This window comes from Patiria miniata, unplaced genomic scaffold (assembly GCF_015706575.1).
Source record: "Patiria miniata isolate m_02_andy unplaced genomic scaffold, ASM1570657v1 HiC_scaffold_3, whole genome shotgun sequence".
Classification (NCBI taxonomy): domain Eukaryota; kingdom Metazoa; phylum Echinodermata; class Asteroidea; order Valvatida; family Asterinidae; genus Patiria; species Patiria miniata.
In genome coordinates, this window is record NW_024037069.1 from 3,876,061 (window position 1) to 3,896,111 (window position 20,051).

General features: G+C 42.6%; 1 protein-coding gene across 1 annotated transcript; it reads left to right on the plus strand.

The window, feature by feature from the left end:
* Nucleotides 1-509: 509 nt before the first annotated feature.
* LOC119738213 (EF-hand and coiled-coil domain-containing protein 1-like) lies at nt 510-18,790 on the plus strand. Its single transcript, XM_038212982.1, has 4 exons — nt 510-2,120; nt 13,641-13,975; nt 14,611-14,813; nt 18,623-18,790. Exons 1-4 carry the CDS (start codon nt 943-945, stop codon nt 18,788-18,790), a joined length of 1,884 nt encoding a protein of 627 aa, XP_038068910.1. The 5' UTR covers nt 510-942.
* The last annotated feature ends 1,261 nt before the right edge of the window (nt 18,791-20,051 follow it).

Consider the following 20,051-nt stretch of genomic DNA (forward strand, 5'->3'; position numbering starts at 1 on the left):
ATTTCCATGTAAAATAGGCACTGACCAATGATCCGGTTGTGGGTGTATTTTCAGGCCGACCTGACTAGTTTTCGAGTTTTTATTGTTATCACTGTATCTTATAAGTACATTATTTGTTGCAACTATCGGTGCGTGTTTTCCGAGTACAGCCACGGGCATAATTTATGTAGTTATGCACTGCAGTAGATAATGTTGCCCAGAAAGCGAATGCAGAAAACAGTAAGGGCTCCACTTCAACTGAAACCTTTGTGATTTGGTTATTTATTCCTTTAATTGAATCCTCAAATCGTGCATCTCGCTTCGGAAATCAGCTGTGTTCCAACCGAACGCAATTACCGGGAACAAGCCAAGTACGCAATCGAACGACCCTCTTCCGGCATCTTGAGCGAAATTGAAGCCGTGATTATATTTCATCCCGCATTCCACTCGACCTTCCCCTGGCTGGCTGGCTTGCCAATAAACGCCGTCAATTGACCCGTCACTGCCGGTTCAGGCGCAACCCTCCCAAACGGAACATCATCCCATTAATTGCAATGCTCGCTGATCTCCGTAATACACGAGCACGGCTCATCAACCAGGGGCGCAGTTTGGCAGTCATCCATTCATAAATACTCGGGGAACGTGGCGGGAATTCTGCGCGGTTGAGTTTGGCGAGCTGTGTGCGCGGTGTAGTACGCCAGGGGGCATTTATCGCCGGCTCTGGGTGATAATCAGCTCGCTAGCGCGGTACGGTGTAGAGACCCCGTGAGATGAGCCGGACATTCAATGGTGTGCACGACCACGTGAATTGCAGAGAGCGTACACTGCAAGTTTTCCCACATACGCGTATGCATGCTACTGTAGAATAACAGACTCATCTGGGAGAAACAGACGTTAGCCTCAAACACGGTCCTTCTCAGATTGCATCGAAACCCTTATCTGGATGAGAGAGAAACCTGCAACATGGAAAGACCAGAATCGTTCATCGTCCCCGCCCGCCGCTCCCAGTGGCTGGTCAGCGCTTTGGCCTACGCCTTTGGTCTCGACCAGGGTATCGAAAATGAAGTCGTCGTCCTGGCCACCGGCATCGATCAGTACATTCAAGAGATATTCCACCACTTGGACGTGATAGGCAAGGATCGAGTATCTCTCCCCGATTTTCAGACACTATGCGAGGTTATCGGGTTTCAGGACTGCGGTATGAGTCCAGTGGCCGAGGAGCCCTCTTCGCCCAAGGACCCGTCCACAGAACTTACTTTCAAGGAGTTCCACTCCAGACTAGTCCAGTGCTTCATTGGAGAGGATACAGGCGGTGGGCCTGCAGGAGACGGCGTCGAGAAGAGGTGGGACAATCACGGGAAGTTCGTGGAGGCAGAGGTCAACATCTTGCCCAGGAGCGGGCTGAGCGTTCGCACCATGTGCACGGAGTGTTTCCAAAAGCGACCGGTGACAGAGATTTATCACTCGGTAATGTTCAAGCAGGGCAAATGTTGCTTTCCTGGGGGCAGCTCGACAGAGGTTGAAACTTCAAACTTAAGCGGTGCGCCTTTTGAGAGTCTTGGTGGCTCGGTATCTACTTATTCGACCGACTGTCAGTGTGAAGACCATCTTTGTGGCAACCTGCCAGAAGTGAGGAAGTTGCAACAGGAGAATGACGGGCTGAGGGAGATTATCGAAGACATGCGCCAGGCCCTGCAGAGCAGCGATGCAAGGCACCTGGCACTCCTGGTGTCCCTCCGCAAGATGCAGATGGGGTCACAGGACGGTCGCGGTCAAGCAATCCCACCGCTGCCACCAAAACTCCCTGGACACTGCTCCATCCGTCCGCAGAATGCAGTCACTCTGTCTCGAGAGCTGAGCAGGCTCCGGGACGACAGGGACAGGCAGCTGGAGGAAGCCATCAGCTACACGCAGTCCCTGGAAGCCGATCTTTGGCAATCGAGACGGAACCAGGACCGCCTGGACCAAACCAGGGCGGTGCTTTTGGGTCAGCGGCAGTCTCTATCGCAGCGCTTGTGCTCTGCCAGGGAGACACTTAGCAGCGGGTTGGAGAGGGTCCGGAAGCTGGAGAAGCAGATAGAGAGGATGGACAAGGTGCAGGCAAGAGCAAAAGAACTGGCGGAATGGAAACCGTGCGAGAGGTAAGATGTCCGTCTTTCGGGGTCTTTTAGGGTCATTATCACTGTAATTATTGCAGTAGATCTATGAGACATATTACAAATTCCATGTTCTGTTGAGAAATTCGATTTAACTGACTAGAAACTTTAGTTCCTAAAACGTCTGTAGTCTGGTTGTTTCCAAATGTTGCCAGTTAAAATTGCCTCATGTAATGCAACTTGGCCCTTGGGGTGCGCCAAGAGCGGTGTTCTTTAAACACGAGGTACGCGAAATTGAACATATGGGAACAGAGTTGATAGTCCGACGTTTGTTATATGTTGCCAAGAAAGTTATTCCAACAACCCACATGCATCAATCTGTGGTTTTGTTCATTATGTAGCCCATGTTTTACTATAGTCACCTCATACAGTCGGTAACTAACGCCAAACATACAACAACCAAGTCATTTTGTCATGTTTCACAATCGAGTAACATCAACATTTACCATCCCACGTGGCACACAAATTGTATTGAACGTTAGCTATGTGATGAGTGCATGAGAGTCAACGTTATGTGACGCAAACACAGGCCAATTCATTGAAAGTGATGTGGTTAAACCAATCTATAAGAAAAGGGACGTTTCAGCTTTGCATTATTTTCTATACAAGTGATCAATATTGTTGACATCTCGAAAACACAATTAAAACATCACCATCCAGATATCTATTAATAACTCTTTTGACTTAGTTACTGTAGGGTAGTCTATTGAACTAAACACTGCAAAAAAAAAAGAAAGTCCACACTCATTGGAGGCCGAGGGGTCATAATGTTAAATCTGATCGTCTTATGATGACGTCATTTATATAGACCTTTGGGGCATTTTGTTAGCTACATTTTGATACCCCATTTTGCTACTAAAGACAGTAAATCGTCCAAGATTGACAACGGTTTATAAAAATTGATGCAGTTTGAAAAGTTTAAAGATTACGTGAGGAGAACTGCTATAAGGGCAAACACGCGTATAATTTTCCCCTATCGACTGCAAAGTGCCCGAACAAAAAGCGCGGGTAATTCAATGTCGGTGCCTTACATATCTTCTTGGTCTTACTCATTCTCCTTGCAACCAATGGAAGTATATAATAACTTCGCTGATAGCAACGTAACCGCAGACCTACATCGCAGATAGATGATTGAAAGAAGGGTCTTCGACTCATTTTTTAGTGGATTTCCAGCATTCACAACTTTTGAAAATATGCTAAATCGTCCCCTAGTTTTCAGTGTCACACGCGCGAAGAAACAGACGCAAAAACTAACTAACAGTTGTACGAAAAATATTTTGCAGTATGCAGGTTTATCCACTCTTTTTTAAAATTACATTAAAAAACTATTTTTTAACGATTTTTTAAAAATTGTTTTGTCCTATTATATACAATTAAGACACAATAAGTAGTTTGAATAAAAGTGCTGTAATGACTGAAATGTATGTTTAACTCGAATTTAATTGTACGTTAATAAACAAAAATAGGCTTCCACTGCAACAAAAAACAAACAAAAAAACCCGAAAAACTTTGACACCCATATTACAGAGTCCGACCAACCAGGAGCCTAAATAATTATTAATAATTCTATCATCCTGTAATAAGTTTATCTGTATTCATGTAATAAACGCTACCGACATGTGCTGTTTGGCTGAGTCACCCGGTACGGGAAAGCTACACACACCACCTCACGCTCTCGGGAGCTGAGAAGTGCGGCCTCATTTTGTCAGCTCGTTTTCCGGGCCGACCTCCTTGCAACATCTTATCCTTATCATAATCTCACCGTCGGCGCGAAGGCGGCGAGGCTAATTGAATCGGCCGCCTGGTCCTCGCGGTGCTGCGTAGGTGATGGAGTATTTAGGCGAATGATCTGTGGAGGAATTTTAGCCAATGTATTTTTTTGTTTCCCCTGGCGCTCCATCGGTGATTCTAACCACTGATTGGGATAATGACTTTGTGGAGTATAACAACCCGGATCGAATTATAATCTGTACATTGCATTTTTTTTTAATTGTATTTGTTTTTGCTTCAACTTTTAGCAAAGGTTAAACCCCATGGAAATATGGATTTCGTTCATAAATGAAATATAATAATAACAAAAAAAAAAATCATTATTTTCAACAGGTCCTGTCCAATTAGCCCAACCTCCCCTCCCCACCCACCCCCTCAAAAAAAAAACTGTTAAAGTTGTCACTTGACAAAAATTTACCGACTTGTTGGTCTATTTCAGAATTTAGATGATGCCTTTAGAAAATCCGACGATATCTCTAGATAATCCAACCCAATTTAGTTTAGCGATATCTAACGTGTCTCTTCAGAGACAGTCAGCCAAATACTTTGTTATTCAAACTTCACAAATACGATATTTTCAGCTTTGAAATATTTGGTGAAAACATCGCATGCCCTACGTAATAAGTTTAAACATTTACTGGAGCACATTCTTAAATTCAAATTCCCTGAAGTTTTCAGGCCTAAATGCCCACTAGAAACAAAGACATCACGTCAGTGGTCCATTTTCATAATCAGTCCCCCCCCCCCCCATTTCCTTCATCAGTTTCTTCATTAAGCATTGATAGAGCGTGGTTGAACGCAGAAAACAGACAGACATTTATTCCGGTCCAGTGGAAACGCACACGAATCATTAAAGTACTCTCCCACTAAAAAAAAAGAAATAGAAAAAGCTACTTTTAAAGACTTTTTTTGCCTGTAGGTGAACCATATTAGCGCAGCAAAAAGCTGAAGTGCATTCGACGCTACTTAAATTCTCTTAAAATAATAATTGTCTGCGTAATTCTTGTGTGGCCCATTAATGACTTTGCCAGGGGCATTCAGTACATAAGCAGCGACGTTAATTTTAACACACCCCGTTTTATAAATGTCCCTTCCCTCGTTTTTGAGGGGGGAGGGGCTAAGAGCTCACTTGAATGGTCAAAATTAGCCAAACAATTCTTCTTGTTTTTTTACTCAAGTGAAAATGATGACCTTCGACTCCATTTTGGTCATGTGTCATGTTGGGGCTGGGCTACTGATACTTTTGACAAAATTTGGTCAACGTTTATTAATAACTAACTTACGGACTAAACGGAGAGACATGATGATATATGTTGAGCTGCTATCCCGCAACTAAAAATATATGTGTATACACGTCCCCATGACGGTTAAAAAAGTGGTCTTTCTTCTACTCAAATGTACCAAATGTAAAGGACCATTGCTTGCATGCAAGCGCACGCTCATGTCCTGGAGCGAATGAAAACTCTTTTCAATATTCGTACTTGCAAGACTGTCAAAGAGAAAGATTTATTGGTACGGCGTGCAAATAGGGTCGCGGGGGAAAAAGCAAACACTTTTACCACATTCGGCCTGTAGCTCTTTTTGTGCAGTGATCTTATGTTTCTTCTTTTGCTTCATAAGTAGTGTTTGCTTGGGAAATATGTAGAGCATCATGATGTAGCAAAGAGGGTATTTAAAGAAGAAAGACATGCCTGCAGATACACTGAAAAAAATTGCCTGGGTTAAATTTACACAAGCAAGGGTGAAAACTGCAACTACCAAAAATTGGGTTTTTCTATACGCATTTGTTTGGGTTGGAATTTCTGTTTCATTCAACCAAAAGTTGTACTCACACAGGACCAAATTGAATTTAGTCTTGTATGACCACAGGTTCTGGTTGAATTTAACAGAAATTCTTATCCAAACAATTGCGTGCAGAACAGCCCAATTTTGGGTAGTTGCAGTTTTCACCCTTTCTTGGGAAAAATAAACCCAGGCAATTTTTTCAGTGTACATGTGCATCTTTAAACACTAGTTCTCAAGCCTTTAGGCCTATAATTATTTGAACAATGTAAATGTATAAAACGAGGTGCCCTATATTCAAAATGAGGCTTTTTTTTTTTCAACATCAAGATGTCTTCGACATCAATTTTTGGAGGAAGCAAACGCACGTGGAGCGTACAGCAATTTTGGGAATTGACAAGATCACCGTTAGAACATTCTGGCACAGTAATGTTGTGATATAATTTCCGGACTCGTTGTCTGCGCTGAAGCACCTGTTTTGTAGCATGGGAAGAAAACATTAAGCAGAAAAAGGGAGAAAATTTTTGCAATCCCACTGCTGTTGTTTTTCTCAATGAATTAAGTGTTTTTTTTTTCATTGGAGTGGCTGGAGTGCCATTTACTGGCACTCCAGCGTTCTTTTGCCAAGACTGCGAACTGTTATAGGCAAATCAGCATAAAACTCTCTGGTTAGCATAATTAAATAGTCCGTGCATTGAATGTTACACTAGAGCTTATTTGTAGCAACTCTCTATTCCTCCGAAATATATTAAAACTGTGAGACATCCCTTTTTGGTATTTCCTTCTTTTTTGCGAAATGTACTTTTCAAATGTTTAAAATGTTCCATGTTTTTCCTGACAACTGAGGGCGCTGTTGCTGTGATGTCACTGAAGGAACACACTCTTCAGATTAGGGTTTTCCTCTTCAAATTGTAAACCCAAAATTCTGCTTATTGGAAACATTAATTTTGTGCATGAAGTTTTCTTATTGTCTTACTGACATACACTAAAAAACCCAAATGAACCACTGAAAGCAGAAATTAATATAACCACAGCAAATTCGCAAAACTCTGATGATTTTTTTTGTGCTGAAGTAGATGTACTGAAGTTCTGCCTAAAATGACATCACAGTTTTGCTAATGAATATGGAATATGGCCTATTTAATTTGCATAAAAACCAAAAAGGCACCAAAACGCACTATTTGGAAACTCCAACACGAGGATTACAAATAAATTAAATGGAACACTTTTTTCAAGAATTGCATTTTAAAAATAATTCCAATAGACGCTTTCAAACACGTAAAATCTATTATGGGCCTTAAAACAAATGAAAGATGTTCTATGAAAACACCCTCAACAAGGTTCAAATTGGCCAGAAAATGCGTTAATTCTTTAAAATACTGTTAAATTAAAGAATTATATAACGCAGAGTCTTTAACGAGAATTTCAGTTGCAAAATGGCTCATGATTCAGCCATATCAATTAATGCAGCTGGCCGTCTTGGGTCGATACCCTGCCGTGCATTCTCATACGCGCAGATGGTCAGGTGGGGATTTCAAGGCCTCTCGTTGTTTGTCGAGTGTCCGATGTAACACATTTACACATTAATTGTCTTTGTCCAATTATATATTCGCTTAGGAAATGGATTACCTCGCAATTTTGGTTGATTTTTAAAAACGTTCATTACCAAATCAATGCTCCAAATCATAGCTGCAGTTTTTGCAGCGGATGCGTAAAGCATTAAAAAAAAACACCACACACACACACACACACCCACCCATACCGGCGTGTGTTGTTATAATTATATAAGCCAAATAAACCGAATTCCCAAAGGAAGCGATTCTTCTGCAAAATTCCGACACAAAAGAGTTAGAACGCGGTGAATTCGAAGAATCGTAAAATATCTTACTTTATGTGCATTAAACCCCAGAGTTGTAATGAGTCACTGATTTTTGTGACTCGAGTCGAGTCGAGTCATTTAAAAGAAGTGACTCGAGTCGAGTCAAGTCATTTTAGAGAAGTGACTTGAGTCGAGTCGAGTCATTAGGTCCAAAGGTCGAGTCGAGTCGAGTCAACTATTGAGCTCGAGTCAATTCGAGTCACGAATATTTGAACACCAAATATTTATACCAACATTTATAAAAGGAGGCCATAAGTTTAGCCAGCGTTCGAAACCAGGAGCTTTATTTTCGAGAACCACTTGACCGATTTTGAAAAGAAATACATTGGGTGACTGCTGACGACAATGATGAAATAGCGAATTAGAAAATGTGTTTAAAAATCTGGTTCCTGGATAGTATTTTGAGCGTTTTAAAACTATGAGGTGGGAGCCTGTGACACGTTGTACATGTATATTTATACATGACTAATTCGCAAAGCGAAGTGAGCATAAATTGTGCACCGTAAGTCATTGCAAATACTTTTCGCAAAGTTGTGCTTTATTTTTGGGACTCGAGTCTTATTAGCCTTCGCTCGAGTCGAGTCGAGTCTTCTGATGAGGGACTCGAGTCGAGTCGAGTCATTTGCTCGCAGTGACTCGAGTCGAGTCGAGTCATTGACCCTTAGGGACTCGAGTCGAGTCGAGTCACTAAAAAATGTGACTCGAGTCGGACTCGAGTCGAGTCATGGACTCGAGTCATTACAACTCTGTTAAACCCTCACAATAATGACTTCCAATCCAAAAATGTCACGGTACTCTCAAAACTGCCTATCGAGAGTTCCAAAGCTCAAGATAGCAAAAACCTAAACAGACAATTATATAATAAAAAATATAGACCGGCACATTAACTATACAAGATCAGTACTCCTCAGTCCTTAATCCTGTATGACAGAAGAACCATTTTACACTCAGACTGTATTTCTAGGCCTGTACTTTTCATGTACAACCATGCCACCAGACTAGAAGGTCCAGATTGAAAAAAAGATGGACATTGTACTGGTACGGTACCAGTCGTGTCTTATTTCAGAGTGGAAATTTTGGAGAATTTTGTTTGCAAAATTGTGGGTAAAGTGGGTCTGATTTTGTTTTGCATGATTTTCTGCACTCAAGGCCCCAATCTGAATCACCAAAACAAAACCACTCAGTGTCCAAGTTATGTCTGAAATTATTGTGCTCCAACGGCCGTTTTGTTCGCTTCAATTAGGTACGGAGCATTACTTTTTGTCCTCCGCGGACCCACTCAACCGGGTGCACTGATCGTTGTCTCAATAGTGACTGCCAAGGTCAGACGCTAAAACAATAATCTGATGATGTTGCAGACGCATGGACCACAATGGGTATTGGACCTGCATCAAATGAGATATATATAATAAAGTCAAGCCAGGCGTGTACGATATCTTGTTCATCAAGGCATTTCCCCCCTTGTTTTCCACCTGAGCTATAAAGACGAAGAAAAACACAGCACCACGGGACCGTCCCTATAGAAGGCCCAGCTCTGCCGCCTGCATTCCGCCAAACTCGGCAGGGGCCCCCGGCCGCTGCTGGGCATGATTTCGATCGAGTTCTTTTGTTGTCCGAAGATGAAATCGGATGAAAGAGGATGAGATGAACCAGGTGGTTCCCCGCTGCGTTCTCCGAGGCCAGACGGTCTCTGACTTGGCCGCTTCAACAGAGACCAAAGAAAAAAACTGGAATAAGAACAAAGACGTGTGGAAATTAATACGGGAATAGAGCACTATAGCAGGAGACAACACAGGCATCTGCAGCCGTGTTGTACTCGCGAGGCATTTTCCGAGTCCCCCAGTTTTCTGACCTGTAAGGTTTTAAATTTAAAGCCCGAGTAATAAGTTTACATAGACTGGGTTTAAAGGGGGACGTCTCTATAGTCCGAAGTCCCATTGGTCCGAAGTCCCATTGGTCCGAAGTCCCATTGGTCCGAAGTCCCATTGGTCCGAAGTCCCATTGGTCCGAAGTCCCATTGGTCCGACGCCCCATAGGATTAGGGTTAGGGTTAGGGTCAATCAACCTGAACAAGTGGAACTACACAGTAGTATGTTTCGGACCAGTGGGACTTCGGACCAATGGGACTTCGGACTATCGAGACTCAACCAGTTTAAAGTAGGATTGAAAAAAATTAATTGAAGCTTTGTATGAGTATGGTTATTTGAGGACCAGACATCCACTTGTGCAGAGCCACTGTGCGAATGTCTGATGTAGCATGCACATTTATGCGACCCCCGCGCCAGCCAATCGCAGTCGAATTTTATAAAAACTGTGACCTCATTTCGATCAGAAATGTGGACTAAGCTGTTGATTGGACAATTTGGATGCCATTGTTGTGTAATACAACAGCGGGTTACGGAATACCCGACAAAAGGCGCGCTCTAAATGGTCAGAATCTGGATGTCAAGGCGCAGTCTTGTTTTGCATAATTAATTATCTTTGCGAATATCATAGAGCAGCTACTCACTAGCTTATGGTGGAAAGGTAAACAAAGAAAAAGGTTCGTTTGCGGGTGCAGTGTGGCAGTGTTGGAACAAAGCCAACGCACATAATAGGCCAACATATCCAGATAACCAGATATGCAATTATGAGCAGTACCGTCAACGTTTTTTTCCCCGCTAATCATGAATTGTTGAGTATCTTCAATATTCCTTCAGTCCAAATACTCAAATTGCTGCTCTCAGTCAAAAGCCCAAGTACTTAGCCCACATTGTCTATAGTGGCTCAAGCCTAAATCCTACCCTTTGCATTTGTTTACACTTGCCGCACTCAAAAAATGACTCAACTAATAAAGTTACATTAATTATAGGGCAAGCATCAAGTAAACAACGGCATCTTATACAGTATAATTTGTGAGGCTAATGGACACGGCACAAACACTCCAATAACGTACAAGGCCCGTGGTTCGTAAAACACTACTCATAATGGACATATCAGTGAATCCATCGCCGAAGCAATTTCAATCAACACTCCTTCGCATCGCACCGCGACCCATCAGTTCAACAGCTCATCTGTCGAACGACGCATCCACTGATCCCAAATCACAACACGATCCTCGCCCCTTTTTTATCCCTGCCAACCATTGTCCGCCTGTCACAAATTCCCAAACCGTTCACACATCATTCTAGAATTTGTAGAGGCTTTGGACCGTGTGACACGGGCAGATTCTTAGGTGATTCACCCCGGTCCCATCTCCACTCTATAATATGACTTGCACGTGTGAGTCACTGTTATTGTCAATATAAATAGCCTTGGCCGAATTCCAAGCTGGATCGGTTTTGAAAAGTTATTTGTATTCATGATCAGAACTTCTCAAAATGTCAGTTATTCAGTTATTTCACATCTACGTCTTTAGCTGCGGGATAGCAACTCAACGAATCATCATGTAGCTCCGTTGGTTAGTTAGTTAGTTAGTAACAAACGTTGACATTGTCTATTGCTCCTACATATTCTGACCGATTTCAATCAAACTTTGTCAAAAGCAGCAGTAGCCCAGCCCCAACATGTCACATGACCAAACTGGGGTCAAAGGTCATCATGGGGTCACTGGAGTTAAAAACCTGATTTTGTTTTTTACTCAAACACTACTCCTTCCAGAAATTATGCAATCCAGATGCGAATCTCGACTTCTCTGCAAAACCTGAATCACTTGTTCATATCACAAGATGTCAATTAAAGGTAGAGTCCATCATTTGCAGCCATCCGAAAAGTAACTGGCGTAATTATTGTTGAAAAACTAACTTGGTTGAAAGATAGTAAGGAGACTAAACTCCCTGTGAAATTATTCTTTCTGGGAAGCTGTCATTTTGAAGTAATCAACGAAAGAAGGCATTTCCAACGGTGATTCTTAAGAAGCACCGTAGGAAAATTTAAATTAGTAGTTCGTTTTGTTATTCAGCGCAGCGCGCACAAGTATTCGAACGACGCACACGCGCGCGCGGTTGTTATAATTCGTCGGATCAGTGCGCGACGTCGCGTATAGTTGCAATTCAAAACAATTCAAAACATGATTCAGCAACTTTTGATTTGAAATTGAGATCTTAGAATGCTGTTTTTCTCGGAATGTACAGCTGAAGCTTAGCTGAAACTTCATCAGGTTAGTTGTTCAGTATCCTACATTAGATTTTGAACTCTTTTGTTGATTCAAACGAACAAAATGCACAAATTACAAATGATGGACTCTACCTTTAAACCCTGCCGTGTTTGCATTGTTTATTCTGATTGCGGACACTTCCTCTAAACTAAACTCTAAATAACTCAAGATTGTCCGTTCTTCCTCTGAAACTAAACTTCAAACTACTCGTAGCAGAGGCTCATGGGTGATCAGGCCTTTCAATATGTTGCCCTTCTCTGAGGAACAGGTTACAAGTTCATATGAGAAATGCCACCAGCTTAAAAAGTTTAAGACGCTGCTGAAAAGTCATCTCTTTCAAACTGCTTTTGATTTGTAAAGGATTTTATTGTAAGCTTTGGAATGAATTTAACTTATCACTAATCTTAAATGATGTCTTTCAGTGTTTTTTTTTCTGATTTACATTGATAATTTCAATGTTTATCTGGTGATTACAATGTATCTGATGATGTTAATGCATTTGAATCATCACTACTATAAGGTACCCAATTTTAATTATTGTAAAGTGCATTATTTTTTTTAAAAATATTTTTAATATAAAATTTGCACTCAATAAATAGCATAATTATTTATTTATTATTATCTTTAAACTAACAATTCATTCTTAAGTGGATACTTACAACATGGATTGACACTTACATCGTACCCCCCCCCCCAAAAAAAATAAAAATAAAAATAAAATAAGCTCAGCCTACTCAATACATCTACCACCCCATCGAAGGGGGCCATTGTCAGTTTTTTTTGTAAAGGAGTCGCCAGGTATTGTAGGCATCTAATCGGCGAGATCATCACCCACATTCCATACATCCTAAGCCGTGCCCACACGGAAGTGCTCATCTCGGGTCTATGATCTGAGACGCACGTTGTTAAACCAACTGTGACAATGACAAATCAATGACATGAACGATGGCACGCTGACATTTACAATTGTCACTATCAATACCTAATTGCTGCACGCGTAATTTTTTTTCCTCGGAGGGTTAGGGGCAATGTCATGAATAATTCAGTTTTTCCTTTGAATCATTGCAAGACTTAGGTTCTCGTTCTATTTTCCCCTTAATTTAAAATTATCTCAGTGATAAATTTGGAGAAGAAAAATAGCTGATGAAAATGAGCAGCGACGACGTGGATTCGAACCAGGGATCTTTGTATCCATAGCTCATCTCGCTATCCACTAGGCTACTGTGTGGTAGCTCGACGACAACCGTTCTTTAAAATGCTTTAATGTATTGTAACTAGTTGAGTAACTAACAACAATGCTGTTGATGTCATTGTCCGTTCTCATGGATAAACATGAATTATTCATGACATTGCCCCTAACCCTCCTAGGAATAAAAATTACGCTTGCTGCACGTATGGGGTGCTGTGGTCCAATGGTTAGACGGTGTTTGACTCGTGTGCCGTGGTACATGGGTCCGAATCCTGACGGGGAACATGGTGCTTGTGCTCTTGAGCAAGGCACTTTACCATTATTGCTTCGTCCTTCGGATGGGACGTAAAGCCGTATGTCCCGTGTGTTGTGTAATGCACGTTAACGAACCCAGTAACGCCTATCGCTAAGAGAAGGGGTTTGCCCCGGTGTTTCTGGCAGTGGCCGCAGCACCTTGTCAACCCTTATAAAGGTGCTACATAATGGGTCTCATATTTCTCATAAACTTCATTTACCTGTCTTTAAAGATAGGCATAAGTACCAGCGCCTTGAGTACCTAATTGTTGGTAGATTACGTCCGGTATTAATGTATGACGTTTTCTTTCAATGATCTTTATATCGGAGCCAAAGTATACCAAAGACAACGTTTTTCGAACCTCTTATGACGAGTCTTTGAAAAGTTTGAATTTCCCTCTCCCAAATCATTGTAGTCTTGCAAATGTCTGCATAACTTTTCCCTTTTGTCCACAGTGAAGGCCCGAACCCTAATGGCGAGTCCTCCAGTCGATGCTCGGAAGACTCCGGTGGAGCCTCCGAGGCCTCCGCGATCTCGACCTCGGGAGAGTCCGGAGGCTCCTCGGAAGAGTCCGGAACCTCCACGGAAGAGTCGGGAGCCTCCTGTGAAGAGTCGGGAGCCCCTTCAGAAGATTCCGCGACCTCTTCGGAAGATTCCGCTGGCTCCTCGGAGGACTCCGGAGCCGATCACCTGACCGGTATGGACTCGGGCTGCGTATCTGACAGCGAACGGGGCTCACCGACCTCGGCCGGCAGCGAAGCCGATAGCAGCTCGCTGGGAAGTGGAAGCAGTAAGTTGTAACTTTAGCATAGGCCTAGGAAAACAATTATACACTGAAATGACTTGTATGTTTTCCTAAAGGTTTTCAGAAGTACACAGTAACCTTCTTACATCTGAGGAGAGATTCTACCTCGTGCATGTAAGGAAGTGTCTTTTTCATGAAATCATTAGCCTTAACTTAATGAGTCACTGTCACGTTTTGTCAATACGACGGGTTGATTCCTGGATAAACTCTTACATTCATGAGGAACACCAATCATTATCCTCTATTGGAACGTAAACCGATTATCATGGAACAGTTGCCATGGAAGGACTCCAACAAAATCAAACTAGTTTACTGTGAAGTCATATTTTTATCCTACTGTCGGGGTAGAGGCAGCTTGTCAGGGATAACCTGAGCAAATCATTTCAGTTGGAATATTTTTATTAAAGCAATTTTAGTTCTCCATCTCCTAAACCGGCAAGCAACCAACCAAGAGACTTTCCTTTTATCAAAGTGTTTACATAAAGAGGCTTTGACAAATTTTGAAATCACTTCGTGATAAACATGTTTTTTTTCTGGTAAATGAAATTGATGTATCGCCAACCGTCCTTTCAATAACTCATCAGTGAGCTGTCCTCGGTTTTATTCGTATCCTCCCCAAGCATCCGACGAAGAATCAGCCTGGCAGGAAGAAGCAAACAACAACAATAATAACAACACCAACAATAACAACGAAAACTGCGCAAACTCAGCGCTGACCGGGGGCCTGAACGACGCTGATTGGCTGATCAAGCTGACGCAGGTGCAAAAACACCTGTTGGAGACGGAAGTCGAGAAAGGTCAAGCAGAGGGCAAGTTTAAACAGGTAAGGGACACATGCTTGCTTCTTTCTTATATAGGAATAAGGATGGCAAGGTTTCCTAAAATAAAGTCCACTTCAACTGAGGATTGTTTTCGTTTACATCTTAGATTGTTTTGATGGGTTAGCTTGAATTATTAAGGTCCTCGATTTAGGAATTGGCTATCCACTCATCAAGAGGCGTTTGTGTTTTCCAGAGAAAGGGGCAGCAGTTGGGGAATTATTATAAGCGCCTTTCTCATATTTTTTGCCTCTGAAGTAGGATCGATCGGTCAGTAAATAAAATCTGAACCGAACAAAATATGCAGTTGTACCCGTAATGGCTACATTAATTGAGGGAGGGCACAATTTTACAAAACCTACCAAAACGTCAAAGACCGATCTCTCGTTGTTTATACACCACGAACGTGATCTAGAATGTTGACAAACGATTGACGAGCACCTGATTTTGATGAGAGTTGTAAAACATGGAAGACCCCGACATCCCCTGTCTGAAACTGGAACGTCGCCCACCCGTCCCCTCCAAGAACTGGTGCACCCTTTTTACCGGCAAAGTGACTCATTTTGATGGACTATGTTGACGGAGTGTCTTGCCAGTATCCAGACACCTTTCACTGTCTCACCCGATCCCCCACTCGCTGCCTGTTGTTGCTATCGAGATGTTGACACCGTCCATGATAGGCGGCCGGGCGGCTCATGTTATTACAGTTCGGCAGGTGCACACGGGTTCGTCAATAGGCTACGATGACGATGCGTCAAGAGAGCATCGGCACATGACTGAGTGAGACATTTAAAGTGAGCGGTTTCTTTTGGTATTCTCGAAACTTTGGTTTTGTCTTCGGGTGCGGCTATAATTCGAGAGGCCATCCGGCTCATGGGGGAGCCCTGAGCGAGTAGCCCATTTCTCCTTGCACCTTCCCCTATAGTTTATTTCGCAACTATAGAAAGCTTGGCTCGGTTTCCAGCTTTGGCTTTAGAGAAAAGCTAGCCACTGTCTTGGGGACCTTTGCTCGTGCAGAATGGGCACGTGTTGTACTTAAGGAACTTCAACAGCATTCAAAAGTCCTTCGCTTCGCAGCACCATAGCTAGGATCATGATCTAGGATCGTAGCGTACAACGTACACCAGCCAATTGCAAATATAATGTTCAATCTATGAGCAAGATGTTCATACCTTATTAGCGACACTGCGATAAGTGTTATCCCATAACACTTGCCTAAAGTGACTGGGTTTAAGTGATGAAAAGGGGATGGCCAGCGGTTTTGCTGCTCGGCGCGGCCTTACACGGTTTACGCCACGGAAAACCGTCAGCTTATTTTCCACCTGAGGTGAACGGAGCCAATTAGCCTCTTGAGCTAGAGATCTCAATGCCAAGGGGCAGCTGTTATAGGATTTATGGACGAATTTGAAATTAGCATCGAAATCGAGGCCATCAACGGTACCATAGTATGGAGATGATAAAGACAAACTGTCTACAGCGTCAGATGAGGGCTTAACATCGAGAGCCTCGGTTTCGATGTACATTTTATATTCCAAAATTGCATTAGCAACGTGGGAATCTGCCCATTAGCCTCTGCCAAGGCGGATTTGAAAGAAAGACTGCACTGGCATATTTTGCTTCATAGATGTCTTGGCCATTAGAATTACTGACGTAATAGTTTTGGAGCAAACTATGTATAATTATAACAACGTGAATTTCCCGTTTAGTTTTGTTAAGTCAGCTTTAAACCAGTGATAAATCATTTGAAAATTAAAGAGAGAGCCTTTCACTCTTGTGCATTTTACTGCTGTTTGCTGTACAGGTAATTTTCTGATCGCCTTTCTATTGTTTTCATGAATTTCTAATACATGTAATACGTTTCATGACAAACTCATTATGGGTGCAGTCCTTCTGCTGCTCTGTGTGCTAGAAATCTGGTGCCACCAAATACCACGCGACTGGCACAAGTGGCAAGTAGGGGATTGGTGGGGCAGGGAGGGGCAGGAAACCTGACAAGTTTCTGTATCCCAAGACAGGGATGCGGTGCCATTGAGAAGAGCATTAGAACGGCAGTGTTATTAATGGTGTTTGCCAACTCGGGTTGTACATTATTTTCCTGTCAAGGAAAGAACAAATGTTGACATTTTTAGACAGGTTGCAATTTTGAGTGAATTTTTTTTTCTGAGCTAAGAGGAAATTATCTTCTGATGTCTCTTTGCTTGTTTACATTTACTCACTTTGAAAAAAAAAAAGAAGTCCCTGTTTTTTATCATTATTTTAAGGGTTAGACTTGGCCCTTGCCAACCTTATCATACCATGGGGGAATGACAATTATATTTAATAGTACGTCCACAACCTCAAACTGTAACATGGAACGGTGACTGATGAAATTCTGTCTCACTCCGGCGCAGAGGTATACCCTCCTTTCACCAACCATTTAGTCCAATAAAAATAGGTTGTCGTTCAGCCGTACATAATGAGTACCGGCGGGGGAAACGGCCGGGCCGGGCGGGATCAGGAATTCATTCAAACATCATCGCCGTCTATAGCTTAGGAGGGCCGCAGCGCCCAGAGTGTGACTGCGGTAAACTGGGTTATTGGATTGCCAGCCAGTCTGCTGATTATTGCCCAGATAAATCTCCCTGTCGCGGTTCTATTAAGGGAATTTTTTTCGGGGGGGGGGGGGGGAGCTAGACTTTTATTTAAATAGGAAGACTTAGCCTAACTTATAGGGCGGGGCAGATTACAAAAAGGGGCCGAACGAGGAGGTGAATACTGTGAGTTGTTCTGGAGGGCACTCTTCGGGGGTCTGGCACTAGCAGTCTAAAGATACATTAAAGGACTTGGCATCGCATAAGAGACCTGCTAGACTCTTCTCGCGCTGAAGAAATTTAAAGTTATACAGAACAGACCGGTTTATTCTACACGTGGAGTATTTTGAATTAAGCCCGGTTCACACTCGGCGCGAAAGCGAACGCGAACGAGAATTTGTGACGTCATGGCAAGTATTCGCGCTGCGAATTCGTAAAAGTTGAACATATTTCAACTCGAGCGAATTTCGCAGAGAATGTTTCATGACGTCAAATTCGCTTCGCATTCGCATGAAGTATGAACCGGGCTTTAAAACGGATTTATTTGCGGCAAACTTCGCCAGGAATGCGATGCGACTTCTTGCCGTGACGTCACACAGTCACGAAATAAGGGCCGTGCGAAAATGAGGGCGGCTGCCCCACCCAAACAAATTGCCCCCTCCCCCCTTCAAGAAAAAGGAAAACACCAAGAGGGGTATTAATCAACATGAATACATTGCGTTAATACTGCGCAAACATTACAAGTGGAAGAATTTGAATTCGCGATGCTTCCGTTCATGTCTGCATTTCCGTCTCCTATAATATAGTCAGTAGTGCAACTTTGACCACAGACGCGACAGAGGGCTAAGGGGTACCTAGTACCTGTGCGGGATTATGTATTATTCTTGCTATGACGTAAATATATGCATTTATGTTTAGAAGCAGGAGGCCATAAATGTTCTGTCCATGGGCAAGTCAGTTTACCCATACTGGCCTCTTTCCGCCCAGAAGTAAACACGACTTGATGATCCATATTAGGTCGAGAAAGACAACTTCATTAATCATTGAAAGTGATTTGTCTACAGTTGTTTTAGTAAGATTTACGTGATCCCGTACATTACTATAACTCCGCGGTCTTTTTTATGCCCGATTGAGAATCGAGGCTCAGATTTGTCCCTTCCCCAAAAAGTCTGCGGACTACTCGAAACAAGCTTGTGATTTTGACACGTCGGCCTATTCTTTGCTGCACTTGACTTTTTTGGCAGATCCGAGCCGACCTACTGCAGGAGCTGAACGTCAAACTCCAAGAGAACGAGAAGTACCAGACGGAGATCCAGTCGCTGGAGACGGAGCGAGTTCGACTGTCCGTCATCGAGTCTACAGTGGGAGAGGTCATCGCTCTACTGCGCAAACTCCGTAACCTTGTAAGTTGACCTTCCATTTCAAAATGGCAGCTATTTCTGGTGTCATCGTCGTCTCAAAATGACGGATTTTGAGAGAAAATTGCCGGGAGATAAAATTTCATCATCGTGATTAAGTGTTAATTAGCCAGAATATTTAAAACGTTACTTGTAGTAAGTCTGAATTACATAACGGAATTACAACACGGAGATAATGCCGATACCTACACTGCAGGAAAAGGTGTATGCTCAATATAAAAATACGCTCAGTTTGTAATTTATTGGTTTGGCATATAAAACTCCAACTTCATTATTATGGGATGATTTCGTAAGAAAATGTAATAAAAACCAAATGATGCTTGACCCAAATACCAAGCATGATTAATTCATTCACGAGGACAGAGTATGTCAAATGTGAACTTTAAAATGTAATTTAAATGACGAAGTATAGTTGCCACGTGTTTCAAGATGGCAATATCATATTAGAACTGCTTTAATTTTATAATGTTCCGTTCGGTTAAAAAGGAAGAAATTTTAGCAATCTCCAAAAAATGACTCATAGATAGGCCAACTAGGGCAGTGATAGAGATCACTGCTTTCTATTTTAATAGGTCAACCTTTAATTTGACTAACCTACTGCACACCGCATACCTTTACACATCAGCCTGCACTCAATAGGCCACCAGCACAAAATTAATTTACAATATCAAAACATAATCCAGCGCGATCCGCTGGCAAATCCCTAGCCTGATTCCGTCTGCCTCGGAAAGTATAACTTATAGTGGAATTGTATGAGACACAGAAGCCCAGGCTAATTTTCACTTCACGCGCAGGCGTTGCGATTTTAATTCGAGATCTGCACGGCCCCAGCAAAGCCCCCGAGCACGCCAGCGAGATGGCGAAGCGATGGGGCTGTTCCGGCGATATTAATTTCATCAGCGGGGATCGGTGTGGCTTTTCACCGGGGGCTGTTTGGGCTTCTAACGGCGGGGAAATTAGGCCATCTCACGGCCCGATTGCGAGACGGAAAGTGTGCGGGATGTTGTGCGAATTTTGCTCCCGGCCAAATCGGAGGAATCTGGATGAATGCTCGTACGGGTTGAAGAAAGCATCGCAGCTTTCGTCCCAAGTAGTCCAGCAAACTTCCTTCAAAGTTTGAGATCCTCAAAAAAAATATGAATTGAGACACAGATAATGTTTATCAAGTACACGTACATGTAGAGGGCATAACATCCTCAGATACGATATAAATTTGCAGAGTTGTAGTCGAGTACTTTCTGAGTACCAGGTTTAC